Source organism: Silurus aristotelis, assembly GCF_946808225.1.
Source record: "Silurus aristotelis genome assembly, chromosome: 3".
Lineage (NCBI taxonomy): Eukaryota > Metazoa > Chordata > Actinopteri > Siluriformes > Siluridae > Silurus > Silurus aristotelis.
In genome coordinates this window covers 3,823,500-3,838,284 of record NC_139576.1, presented here as the reverse complement: position 1 = coordinate 3,838,284, position 14,785 = coordinate 3,823,500, and the positions used below count along the sequence as shown (strand labels likewise).

At 40.0% G+C, this 14,785-nt stretch overlaps 1 protein-coding gene across 1 annotated transcript in view; it reads left to right on the top strand.

Annotated features, from left to right (window-relative positions):
- Positions 1-13,352, top strand: part of hibch (3-hydroxyisobutyryl-CoA hydrolase) — a 47,381-nt gene extending 34,029 nt beyond the window's left edge. The window contains exons 8-14 of the mRNA XM_083536306.1: positions 4,189-4,334; positions 7,065-7,151; positions 7,683-7,741; positions 11,160-11,241; positions 11,607-11,726; positions 12,956-12,989; positions 13,104-13,352. Coding sequence (XP_083392432.1) covers positions 4,189-4,334; positions 7,065-7,151; positions 7,683-7,741; positions 11,160-11,241; positions 11,607-11,726; positions 12,956-12,989; positions 13,104-13,219 — 644 coding nt within the window. The 3' untranslated portion in view covers positions 13,220-13,352. The remainder of the gene's footprint in view (positions 1-4,188; positions 4,335-7,064; positions 7,152-7,682; positions 7,742-11,159; positions 11,242-11,606; positions 11,727-12,955; positions 12,990-13,103) is intronic.
- Positions 13,353-14,785: the final 1,433 nt, after the last annotated feature.

Sequence of the window (14,785 nt, the reverse complement as noted above, 5' to 3'; positions counted from 1 at the left end):
AGAGGAGTCTGATCACATCTTCTCTGATGTTATACGTCATACAAAAGTTCTTCTGTTCGAGACAGAAATGTCACATTTGGACTTCATAGAACTTTTTTCCACACATCCACTGTCCATGGTGTCAGAAGGATGGTCTGATTTAAAAGCTGAGTTGTTGTTGTTGTTGCTGTTGCTGCTGCTGCTGCTACTTCCAGACGTTTACAGTCTACTGATAAGGTTGAGCTTATCTTTGGTTTTTTGTTGGGTTTTTTTTTTTTTTTTTTTTTTTTTTTTAGATCAAACACAATCTCCAGACTCAGACCGTTGGGATTGATTAGTAATTGCGGGAACATCTGATGCATGACCAGCGCAAACACAAACTAATCTGCGTTTTTATTAAATTACTTTTGCAGCCTGGAATTGGGTCAGACAGATTAATCCTCAGATGGTGGTGGGGGATGGGGGGTCACAATCTGTCATCTCTCCTGGCTTTAGTACTACCCGAGGAATTGTCTGTAAGCTGTCATGTACACTGTAGCAAAAGTATTGGGACACCTGATTTTTTACAGTTGTATACTTAGGAAACCCAAACCTGTTCCAGCATGACAATACCCCTGTGCACAAAGCCAGCTCTATGAAGATACGCTTTATATGTGTGGGAAGATTTGGAAGATCTCCTGCTTTAGAGATCTGAACAGCTTTGGGATGAACCCCAGGCCTCCTCACCTACATCAGTGCACGACTTTACTAACTGTATGAAAAGTCTGAATAAATCTCCAAAACCACACAATCTAGTGGGACATCTTCCCAAAAGAGTGGAGGTTATAATAACAGCAAATTGGGTAGGTGTGGGATAAGATCTTGTGCCGACAAACTTTCGTTCGTATTTCCGTGTATGATTGAAATGGAGTAAATGGTGTTTAATCTTCTTTAAAAAAAAAAAAAAAAAAAGAAAGAAAATCTATATATAACGATTTGTCCTCCATGACTTCACAGAATATTCTTGAAAATGGCAGGAAATTGGAACCGTACTCTCATATCACAGATGTAGCTTTTCATTAGTCGATAGGAACTCTCTCTCTCTCTCTCTGTGCGTGCAGTTTTCTTCAAAAGCTATAATTATAAGACGCTGTAGAAACTATCAGCTATCGCTTTATTCAACTCGATCGATTTGTCTCCCACAAAAGTACAAGATGCACTGTGAGGAGAGAGAGAGAGAGAGACAAACAGAAGAGGAAACGAATCCGGGAATGAACTCTGCGAAGGATTCGAGAGTGTTGTTTAATCTAGGCGTCGGCTATCTGGATTCGGTCCAGAGCTAATGGACGAGAGAGACTCAGCGGTCCTGTTTACTCGGAGAATAAACACCGGGTGCAAGGAGACCACCTCAGAGCTTTGCCTGCCTTACGTTTGGATAAATATTAATAATTGAGATCGGACGGTTTATAAAAGTAAGGTGGAAGCCCCAAGTACGATGATAGGCTTGAGATTTTTATTTCTCTTCCGCACTGTAGGAATTGGCAGATCCTAGACGAGATCCTGAATTCATTATGGTTTACGTGAGATAATTAAACGCCACCTCGTCACGTAAATTATTATGCGTTCTGACATATAAATAATAACTTTATACAGATAAATCCATAGCAGGTACGGAACATGAGGCGACTGATCAAGGAATCTCAATATACAGTGCATCTGGAAAGTATTCACAGCATTTAACTTTTTCCACATTTTATGTTACAGCCTCATTCCAAAATGGATTTAATTTATTATTTTCCTCAAAATTCTACAAATTATACCCTATAATGTACATAGATGTCATAGATGAAAACCTCTATGAATGTCCTTGAGTGGCCCAGACTTGAACCTGAACATCTCTGGAGATCTGAAAATGGCTGTGCACAGACGCTCCCCATCCAACCTGATGGAGCTCAAAAGGTTATGAAAAGAAGAATGGGAGAAATACTCAAAAGATAGGTGCCAAGATTGTAGCATCAAACTCCAAAAGACTTGAGGCTGTAATTGGTGCCAAAGAAGCTTCAACAAAGTACTGAGCAACGGCTGTGAATGCTTGTTTTTTTTTTTTTTTTCTTCTTTTTTTATATATAAATTTGCAAAGATTTCAAACAAACATTTTTTCACATTGTTCACATGTTATGGGGCATTGTTTGTAAAAAAAATTTTGAGGAAAATAATGAATAAAGAACATTTTGGTATAAGGCTGTAACATTAAAAAAGTGTGGGGGGGGGGGGAGTGAAGCGCTGTAAATACTTTCCGGATGCACTGTAAATTCTATTGATTGCAGTACCAGGTCGTGCATTTCGCACCTAGGCCTTCAGTGGTGCATCAATCCAACTCTTAATACCATCATTATAACGGTATGACTATTTAAAAATCAATAAATCAGTATTATAGAGAGACGCCGTAGAACAGAGCGCTGCATCACACACAGGATCTGATACAGTAAAAATTAATTTCATCACAAAAGCAAGAAACCACAATGAACACAATTTAACACGTCTCCTTTCACTGTAGCCACAACTGCACCTCCCACATACATCCTCTCTAGCAGAAGTGTCGATATTCACCTCATCGAATGACCCTGGGTTTTTGTGCATATTTTGGTTCATTGCGGTTTTCCTGGGGATTTGAAACAAAGGCGATTTGTGTGTTTTTTGTGCAAATGCTACAGGAAAGAAAACGCAAAAGTATAAACGGGTTATGAAAAAGCTGAACTGTTTTGGCCGACATTTCCTCACAATGTCCAGCTTTTTTCTATTCTTTCAGCCGTTGTGGAATAAAAAAAAGGACACACTATATTTGAGTTTGTGCAGTTTGCTACGGATGCGGTTCGCGAGCTCCGACTAGTGCGCCCTCTGACCATCCGAACAAAGGACATGTAAATGACACTATTATGGCCCTGCATTCAGCAACTTGAAATCTGATTTGTTAGAGCAACAACTTATTTCCATGTACTTTATGCTGCAGGGGTCCACAATGTTGATTCTAAAGGTCTCATGGCAGATTAGTTCGACCCAGTCAACACGCGTTGTGACGGCCGAAATCTGTTCAGATAAAAACTCTAACGTTATAGACACACTGTGACACAGCCGAGAGAATGGCTATAAAATAAAGAGAATAGACTTTTGGGAATAATATGATACATGTTCATGAACAAAAAAAATATTAAAAGGTAAGTCAGTGATTCTGATCGAGTTGAGACCAGCAGGAGGAGGCTTTGCTGGCACTGACGTCCCGCCACTGGTTGAATTGTATTGTTAAATAAATTAGACTTCCATTTCAATGGTCTAAGTTCTACAGCTTTCACTGTATTAAGGCAGTTTGCCATCTTTATATCTGTTCTGTACAGCAGAGCTCGGTTTATAACCATGGGAACAACCAGCTAAGTAAAGCTTGTCCTTGGGCATTAAGCACTGTGCCATTAAAGCCAAGTATTAATGTACCTAACAAATATAGGAGACAGATTTATGAGACCGAGCACCAAAGCAGCATAGACGCAGCATAGTTTTTCCGGGGAGTCTCCCATATTCCACACCCATCTACCACCTCCCTCCAGTTTTATTTCTCCCGGGAAAAATTCCCTCAATTTTGTCTAGTTGCAAGATCTCATATGAACGCATTCACCTCGAACAATCGCCACAACAACAATCGCCAACCCATTTGTGACCTCAAACTGGCGGCCTACAACCCCGCTGCACTCCTGATACTGTATCTACGCAGGTAGTAGATGCAATAAATTGGATCAAGCATCAGCGGGAAAAATGGAAGGAGAAGAGTCAGGTGGTGTCCCAGTTGAAAAAAAATGTGTGTTTGTTGTTAAAATAATAAAAAGAAATAAAAAGAAAAAATTAGTCGCATTATTATTCTTTTTTACAACCAGCACCAACTGTTTAGAGTTAGATGCGGAATGGTTTGTCCAAAGATACGTCAGCAATAAAAAAAGACGTGGGGACATGTCAAAATTTGCTTGTCTCTTGATGGTCCTATTGGCTTCTGTACTTTACTAAGCGGCCAGAGGGCAGAAAGTGCTTGGCCCCATAATTGCGTAAATTAAACCTTTGCTTCCCAACCATCTTGAAACAATTAAAAGCTGAGATCAGACTTTATATTTAACACATTCTCAGACCAGTTCCATTAAAAATAAACAACCTCCATCTCTGTGTTCTCTCTCTGATTGGTCGTTGCAGGATTATTCCCCGATGTCGGCGGGGGCTACTTTCTGCCAAGGCTGCAGGGAAAGCTGGGACTCTTCCTCGCCCTGACAGGGTTTCGGCTGAAAGGTCGAGACGTGCAGAGGTCAGGAGTCGCCACACACTTCGTCCAGTCAGAGAAGGTATGATCTTGATCAAAGTTGATCAGAAATGTATCCAGCATCAGCATTTTAACTTTCAAACAATTTCCTAAAGGACAGATGAAGAGTAGGCAGAGTTAATGAGTCAGCATTTTCTTAGCCAATCAGCAGGGTAGCAGAGGGCAGCAGAGTCCTGGCACCGAAACCCAGTCCACATACCCGGGATGCCAGTGTTAATGCTGACTCTCTGGCACCTCCACAGAGAGACCGCGCGGTGTGTAGGACAACGCCTACGTCCAGGCCAAGGACGGGGAACTATCAGGACACGAAGTACCGAGCGAGATAAAAATATCAACTTAGGGTTCATATCATCAAGACTTTAAACAGTCCTGCTACATGTACAGAATAAGAATTCGAGAAAGTTAGTTAGGAAACCATGTCCACTCGTCACCTCTCTGATCATTTATCACCCACAAGCTGCGGATCATGAGGAATCTCCGTATAACCACCAGGGGTGTGCTCATGACTTCACTAGAATCAGAATCAGAATCTTTTTTGCCAAGTATCACGTAATGCACGTACAAGGAATTTGTCATGGTGTTGGTGATATAAAAATATGAAAGAAAAAAAAACATTTAACATGTGCTGCCTTTATCTTCCAGTTCAACATTCTCTTATATAAGCAGCAAGCTGGTAAATTCGCTTCTATTTCACCTCATTTATCAGTGTTTGTCTCAGTGGTTTACGATAACAAGTAAAGGTAATTCTTTACTGTACTTAAGCAGCTTTTTTACATATCTGTACTTTACTGAAGTATTTTTATTCAGGGAGACTTTTACTGTAACTTCACTACATTTCAAAGTCAAATATTTGACTTTTTACTCAACTATATTTTTCGAAATCAGTCGTTTCTTTTTATTTACGAGGATAAAAACGTAACCGGTGAAACACGCAGCGAGTCACCAATCAGGATCGAGCGCACGCTCTGTTTTACACGTGTTCTGATCGGTGCTCGGTGTATCTACTGATCACCAACAAACGGTTCAGCATCAGTTCAACATCAAGCAGAACATTTAGAGAGGAATAAATGATGAAGAAACTCCAGACTCGAACTCGCCACAACACACGTGACCTCGTTTACACGTGTTTATTAAAGTAGTTAGTTTAATATCATTCTATTAATAGATCAGTGTGCTGAGAGTCACATTCGAGTCTTTACACATCAAATGAGGTGATTAGGTAAAGAGTCTTGTGATCAAAATTCTAATAGGAACATTAAAGTTATAATAAATCATAGTACTTTGGATACTTAAGTAGATTTGAATGGTAAGTAATATTTTATTGAGTGAATCTCTAACTCAACTACATGGTTTGTGTACTTTGTCCACCATGTTTTTTTGTTTTTGTTTTTTTACATGTTGTGTAAATTTTCCCGGGAGGGGGCAGTATTTATAATGCATATTTTTCAAATATAAAAATAATTGTATATTTGATGGGTTGATGAAAATGGTTTATTTTGTATCAAAATACATTAGTTTTGTATTCTAGTTTTAAAACACTTTGTAAGAAGTTCTACATGATTGGTGCCCACTCAGTATTTTGCCCAGAAGGTGTTGAAGTTAAGAAACATGCAGGCTGCCAGCTTTCAAATAGGCGTCCAATGAATGATGGCTGTTTAGTAGGATCATGATTTAGCACCCCATTGCATGAACGACTGCCTGACACATATTTATATATAACAATCAAATGATTCATTAGTGAAAAACTAGTTGATATGAATGCAGGTGCCATCGGTCGTCTTCTTATGAATGACTTGTTTGAGTCGGTGTTGCTGATGTGAAGTCGTCCTTCGTTACCAAACACCTTTCTTTCGGCTTCTCCCATTAGAGGTCGCCACAGCGGATCATCCGTATTCGTGATCGTGATCCGCTGGATGCCCTTCCTAATGCAACCCTCCCCATTTATCCTGGCTTGGGACCGGCACTAAGAGTGCACTGGCTTGTGCAACCCTAATGGCTGGGTTCGGGAATCGAACCTGGGTTGCGGCGGTGAGAGCGCCGAATCCTGACCACCAGGGATTTCTTTACCAAACACCAAATAACTAAATTAGGATATAGTTATGATTCATTCACAAACTGTTCAACATTAAACTGTTCATTACTTTAAAACTGACCTTCATCTTTGAGATCACAGGGATATTGTATGTGAATATTTGATCTGTTAACTGGTTTCGTACATTAGATTTATTGCGTGGCTCAACCAGAGAAAAGCTGTTGCTATCAAACATTGTTTACTCAATAAATAATCAGTGTAATGATGAATAAACAGGTCAAATAGAGCTATTGTTAAGGTGTTTGGTATTTTATTTTTAAATACATTTTGATGTATCTTTGCTCAACCCTGTGCATAAGTATAGATAGGGGTTTTTTTTGGCCACGCCCACAAATCTCATAAAAGGCGAAAAGTTTGGCGAGAGAATTCGAGAAAACGGCGACTAAACGGTGAAAGACCGCTTCCTATGTGAGGTGTGAGCCTCCTGTAATGCAGCCCAGAAATGTAACCAAACACCTCCGTTTTTAAAGCACTGTTCCTTTCGCTGTAATTGTTGTGTTTTACCTGTCCCTCATTAACCTGAGACAAACGCATGAATATAGCAGAATGTGTATTATTCAGACTTCAGAGTGTGCACCATAAAGTAAAGTAATAGACAACTTCCATAAACGAGGTCCATAAACAGAGAGAAAGCGCTGATTCCTGTGTCTCTGCTCGTAGATCTCGGCTCTGGAGAAGGATCTGGTGGGTTTAAAGTCTCCCTCGGCCCGGGACGTGGCTGCCGTTCTCGACTCTTATCAGGACCAGGTGAGAGATAAAGGCTTGTTCTTGTTTGCTTCCCAAACAGATCAGACATCTGCTCAAAACTCCTCTGTTCTCAGTGTTTTCTGGGTACACATCAGAGGTGTTTAGCCTGCAACAATCTGGTTTATTGGCTCAATCAGGCAGTGTTTATGATGTTTAACAGCCTGTGCGTGTGCGTGTGCGTGTGCGTGTGTGTGTGTGTGCGTGTGTGTGTGTGCGTGTGTGTGTGTGCGTGTGTGTGTGTGTGTGCGTGTGTGTGTGTGTGTGGCGAGTCTCATAACAGCTCTTGTATACACACACACACACACACACACACACACACACACACATATATATATATATAATTTGTATACTTATTAGGGGTCCAAGCACCATCATTTCATAAACATATTAAGTGCATTGTATTAGTTTTCTTTAAGATAATTGATAATTCGGTTGATTGAACAGACATGGGCCAAACAGACTCAGAGAGTCAGAGAGCGGAATTCATTTTCTTCATTAGTTCATTAGAACATTTTGTCTCTTGTAACCCAGAGCACGCTGGATGCCGAGAAGCCGTTTGTCCTGCAGCAGCACACCGGAGCCATCGACAGGTAAAGTTACACTATCTCTCTTTGTGTCTTTTAAAAATAAAATGGACCCACAGACTTTTTCAAATGAATGTAAAAAAAAAATAATCCATGTTTATAAAGGGAAACTAGGAGAGATGGAACTCCGTGATCGTGTGGAAATGTTCTAGAAGCCCTCGTTAAATTTTAACCTTCGTTAGAATCACTTTAGTTTTCCTTATTTGGCCTCAGACACACCCACGTTTGCTTGGACGGTTGTAAAGACACACCCATTTAGTGTCACTCTAATTTACATATATGGACCCAGTCCTGCCCACATTCCCTTGTATGATTATGAAGACACACTCATATCTTATTTCTATATATACAGTACAGACCAAAAGTTTGGACACACCTTCTCATTCAAAGAGTTTTCTTTATTTTCATGACTATGAAAATTGTAGATTCACACTGAAGGCATCAAAACTATGAATTAACTCATTCATTCATTCATTCATTTTCTCCCGCCTATCCGTAATTCTGGTAGCGGGGGCAGCAGTCTAAGCAGACCCCCGCCTTCGACTGCTGCCCAATCCTCTCAGCACCGTCCCTTACGGTCCCTCCTGCAGGTGGTGAGCCCACGGGAAGGCGGCCCCACGTCACTCCGACGTCACGGACCTTGATATTTCCCTCGTAAGGGACCCCCGGAGCATAGAGGGTTAAGGGCCTTGCTCAAGGGCCCAAGAGTGGCAGCTTGGCGATACCGGGGCTCGAACCCCAGACCTTCCGATCGGCAACCCAGCGCCTTAACCGCTGGAGCCACCACTCCCCCTACTGAATTAGTTGAATTAACACATGTGGAATCATATATGGAATTATATACATAACAAAAAAGTGAACTGAAAATATGTCATATTGTAGGTTCTTCAAAGTAGGCACTTTTTGCTTAGATTACTGCTTTGCACACTCTTGGCATTCTCTTGATGCCTTCTTTGAAGAACCTACAATCTTGCAATACCTGGCCCCGGTCATCCTCTCCTTAATACAGTGCAGTCGCCCTGTCCCATGTGCAGAAAAACACCCCCAAAACATGACGCTACCACCCCCATGCTTCACAGTAGGGATGATGTTCTTGGGATGGTACTCATCATTCTTCTTCCTCCAAACACATTTAGTGGAATTATGACCCAAAAGTTCTATTTTGGTCTCATCTGACCACATGACTTTCTCCATGACTCCTCTGGATCATCCAAATGGTCATTGGCAAACTTAAGACGTGCCTGGACATGTGCTGGTTTAAGCAGGGGAACCTTCCGTGCCATGCATGATTTCAAACCATGACGTCTTAGTGTATTACCAACAATAACCTTGGAAACGGTGGTCCCAGCTCTTTTCAGGTCATTGACCAGCTCCTCCCGTGTAGTTTTGGGCTGATTTCTTACCTTCCTTAGGATCATTGAGACCCCACGAGGTGAGATCTTGCATGGAGTCCCAGTCCGAGGGAGATTGACAGTCATGTTTAGCTTCTTCCATTTTCTAATGATTGCTCCAACAGTGGACCTTTTTTCACCAAGCTGCTTGGCAATTTCCCCGTAGCCCTTTCCAGCCTTGTGGAGGTGTACAATTTTGTCTCTAGTGTCTTTGGACAGCTCTTTGGTCTTGGCCATGTTAGTAGTTGGATTCTTACTGATTGTATGGGGTGGACAGGTGTCTTTATGCAGCTAACGACCTCAAACAGGTGCTTCTAATTTAGGATAATAAATGTAGTGGAGGTGGACATTTTAAAGGCAGACTAACAGGTCTTTGAGGGTCAGAATTCTAGCTGATAGACAGGTGTTCAAATACTTATTTGCAGCTGTATCATAAAATAAATAGTTTAAAAATCATATATTGTGATTTCTGGATTTTTTTATTTAGATTATGTCTCTCACAGTGGACATGCACCTACGATGACCATTTCAGACCCCTCCATGATTTCTAAGTGGGAGAACTTGCAAAATAGCAGGGTGTTCAAATACTTATTTTCCTCACTGTATATATATATATATATATATATATATATATATATATATATATATATATATATATATATATATATATATATATATATATATACACACAAATGGAGATCACATCAAATACTGACTGGTTTTGTGACCACCCAATACAGTAAAACTGCACATTTTATTGTGGCCTTTTATTGTGGCAGTCTAAAGCACACCTGTACAATAATCATGGTGTCTAATCAGCATCTTGATCTGCCACACCTGTGAGGTGGATGATTCTCTCAGCAAAGGAGAAGTGCTCACTAACACACACTTACAGATTTGTGAACAATATTTAAGAGAAATAGGCCTTTTGTGTACATAGAAAAAGTTTTAGATCTTTAAGTTCAGCTCATGAAAAATTGGGCAAAAACAAAAGTGTTGTTTTTAATTTTGTGTGTGTGTGTGTGTGTGTGTGTGTGTGTGTGTGTGTGTGTGTGTGTGTGTGTGTGTGTGTGTGTGTGTGTGGCAAAAGAGCAATTCTCCATGGGCAAGTAAAAATATATAAATATAAAAGAGGCTAAATAAAAACCTTCGAAGCAACACACATTTATTCACTGCATACTTTCATTACTCAGATATAAAAAAATAAATAAATCTAATAATAAAACACAAAAAATAATTTGTATTCACTAAACATTTGTTTTACTGATGCTCCAAGTCTCAAATCAAGCACCAAAATCCACCATGATGCACACATCCGGCAATTAAAAGCGTCCGTGTGGAAACATAGCAGAAGTTCCGTTTGGTGTCCTGATGATTTACGTCATTTAAAAATTGCTTGAAAACATTTACACGTGTTTTTATGAGCTGCCCTGTCATCTGGAAATGTGAACAGACTTGTGTAAGTTAATTGCTCAGTGCAAAGAAAGAGCAGTGTGTGTGTGTGTGTGTGTCTGTATATATATATATATATATATATATATATATATATATATATATATATATATATATATATATATATATATATATATATACCCTTTTATTTGCATTTATGGACTTACCCTGCACACATGCTATTCCAATGTACGATCTTAGGTACAGCCAATCAGATTCTCTTATTTCTATGTATGGACTTTTATCTCGTTTTTTTGTTTGCTTTTTCTGTGACACACACACACACACACACACACACACAAACACGTGCACACGCAAAGTTCAAACCGGGACACACAATGGGTGAAGTGTTTCGGTCATAAAATCCAGCACTGTGTCTGATCAAAGGACCAAAAAATATCAGCAGCAGTTTGCTGTCCGTGTGATAAAATGAATCCTGTAGGTTTGACCGGACAAATTATTAACTAATGATCAAACAAACTCCACGTTGACCCATTTTACTCAGATCTTGATGATTGTGTTATGATGCGTTATGCAGGTTACCTGCTGCTGTGGTCCTCACTGCTTTATCTCCATTATAGGCTGTTTGAAGGCAGCAGTGTGGAGGAGATCCTGGAGAAGCTGCAGAAGGATCAGTCCGTGTTTGCACACAAGCAGGTGGAGGTGCGTTTTTGAAAGAAGACACACCTAACGCTCACCAAATGTTACCAGACTAATGCATAAGAATAAGTGGACAACGTGTCTTTATACCGTATATGGGTGTGTGATGCCAGGGGGTGCACATACTTTTGTGCATGTCCAACATCTAGATATTGTATGTCTTGTAAATAATATAGCATTTTGAACTGTTTATATGGTAATGGAATATATGTAGAGCAGAGCTATCTGCCCTCTTCTGCATACACAAGCTCACGGACGCCTGTGATTGGCTGTCATCAATGTGACTGACACAGGAGGTGGAGTTTGTTCCCCTCACCCACAGAGTGGTCTGTTGTTGTTGTTTTTTTGTGTTTTTTTTGATGATGTAGACGTTGTTGAAGATGTCTCCGACGTCACTGAAGTTCACCTTCAGACAGCTGCAGGCTGGAGCCAGTCTGAGCCTTCAGGAGGTGTTAGTGATGGAGTACAGACTCAGCCAGGCCTGTATGGTACGTCATGGTGCCAAACCCCACTCACCTTTTTATGTCTGCTGTTTGTGTAATAATGAGAGTTTTACCTTCAACAGGATTGTCTTTTAATAGCTAGATGTTTTTTCCTGTAGCAAAAATATGATAATGGTTTTTGAGTAATAACGTTTTTTTCACGCAGTAACTACATGCTTTTTGTGTAATAGCATTGGGATTTTTTTTTGTTTTTTAATCTTACTAATGGATGCTTTTTCTTTTTTAGTAATGTGATTTTTTTTTCACAACGTAACCCGTTTTATCCGTAAATATGTCTCTTTTTTTCCTTTAAATAACGTGAATTTTTTTTAATGAAAACCTGACGCCTTTTTTCTGCAATAACACTTCCCTTGCTTTTTCTTCATAATAATGTGACTTGTTCTTCATAGCATGACTCTCTTTCTTCGTCATGACGTCATTCTTTCTTCAGAATCATTTTCTGTCATAACTCTTTTTATTTGCTTGACTCTCTTCTTCGTTATTACGTGATTTATTTTCTGCCTAATAACGTGATTTTTTTTTTGCGTTATGTGACCCTTGCAATAAAAAGACTTTTTCTTCGTAATAACGTGATTTTCTGCGTAATAATGTGACTTTTTTCTTCGTAATAACGGGACTTTTTCTTCTTAATAACGGGACTTTTTTCTTCGTAATAACGGGACTTTTTCTTCTTAATAACGGGACTTTTTTCTTCGTAATAACGGGACTTTTTTCTTCGTAATAACGGGACTTTTTCTTCGTAATAACGGGACTTTTTCTTCGTAATCATGACATTTTTTCCGTGATAACTTGACCTGCTGCGTAAAAATGTGACTTTTTCTTCGTAATACCGTGACTTTTTCTTCATAATAACATTAATTTCTTCTTTGTAATAATGACTTTTTCTCCATGTAACGTGACTTTCTTCGTAATCATGACATTTTCTTCGTGATAACGTGACTTTCTGCGTAATAACGATTTTTTCTTTATAATAACGTGACTTTTTCTTCGTAATAATGACTTTTTCTTCATAATAACGTGAATTTTTTTTTCTTTGTAATAAATTGATCTGCGTAATCATGTGATTTTTTTTCTTCGTAATACCGTGACTTTTTTCCCCATTGGAAGCAGGTCATTTTTGTTGTCCAACTGCTAATTAAACTTTTAGAACTTAACATTTTTATTGATTATTAGCTGTAAAATGTTCACGTCCTGTTGTTTTGTGTTTGTTTCAGAGAGGACACGATTTCTACGAAGGTGTAAGAGCTGGTATGACGTATATTCATTTTTTTTAAGGGAATCAAAAGACATACAGATTGTTGTTTTTAGTTTCGTGATTTTTTTCCATGGACACTGTTTTTTCCCTCTCTGGTGTGTTTGCAGTGTTAATTGATAAAGATCAGAGTCCGAAGTGGAAACCGGCGACGCTAGCCGAAGTCTCGGAGCAGAGCATGGAGGAAAGCTTCGCCTCTCTGGGAGATAAAGATCTCAAACTGTGAACACTACAAGCCGAATCACCTGGAGTTCCGTAGTTTAGGCGCGAATCATGGCAGACATGGGGTTAGCCTTTAACAAGCTATCATACGCTAATTTGTATACACAGGTAAAATAAAGTAGAATCCTGGTACTGTATTGTCGTCCTTTAATCAGAGACATGATTGGACGAATGTCATGAAGTTGAAACTCAGCCGTAGCTCCGCCCCTAAAACAGTGGCTCTGGTTCAGATAAAATCTTCATTTCCACTCACACTGTCTGTCCTCAGTTCCCAGAAAGCCGTGAATGAAATTGTTTTTCTCTGGCAGGCTACAGCTGCTAATCTCATGACTAATGCTAATGCAGTTCATAACGACAACCATTTTTCATAACTTCCTGACTTCCTGTTAGACTCAACCCACAGAAGATTAAGAATCAAGAACGATGTAGTGCATTGGGGGGAAATGTTTTACGTAGTACTGTGTGCATTTCAGACCACCGGATTGGTACTTGTCAAAGCACCATTTCTTCTGAGGTACACGCTTCAGCCGAATGCAGTGTTAGTGCTGAGATCTTTACCTAGCGGGTGATTCAGTATTGCCTGCTCATCTATTAGCATGTTTTGTTTCTTTTGATTGATGGAAGGAAACCAGAAACACATCACACCTCCACACACCACCTAATCATGCCACACACTACACCGCCACACATACCCACACATTATACAACACCACAAGTCTACAAACAACCTATCACATAAAATCTCACCTCACCACATCAACACACAACACCAACACACACAACCACACAGACACACACAATCACATCGACACACACAACAACACCACACCATTACACACTAACACACACAACCACATCGACACACAAAACCAACACACCACTACACACACACACACTACCGCACCAATACACACCATCACACCACACACAACCACATCGACACACACCAACACACACAACCACACTACACCACTACACACAACCACATCAACACACAACCACACAGACACACACAATCACATCGACACACACAACAACACACCATTACACACTAACACACACAACCACATCGACACACAAAACCAACACACCACACCACACCAACACACACCACCGCACCAATATACACAACCACACCACCACTCACAACCACATCGACCCACACCACCACACACAACCACACCACTACACACAACCACACTACACCAACAAACACAACCACACCACTACACACACCCACACCAACACACACAACCACACCACTACACACACCCACACCAATACACACAACCACACCACTACACACAGCCACACTGCACCGCCACACACTTCCACACCAGTCAAATGGCCTCTTCATGTAGGTAGGTTTTTGCCTCCAAGAACTGAGACAAAGTGCTCCACTAAAGCCTTATAATCTTCTGGTCCATATTATGATCCTTTCAGTCATCACTTTAGTGTGAAAAATTTGATCTACCAAGTAAAAATATCTTGACATAATATAAAAAACGATATATTTGTTAGAAAAAAGAACTGAAATTTCACTTGAAAAAGTTGTTTTTCCATCTTGCAA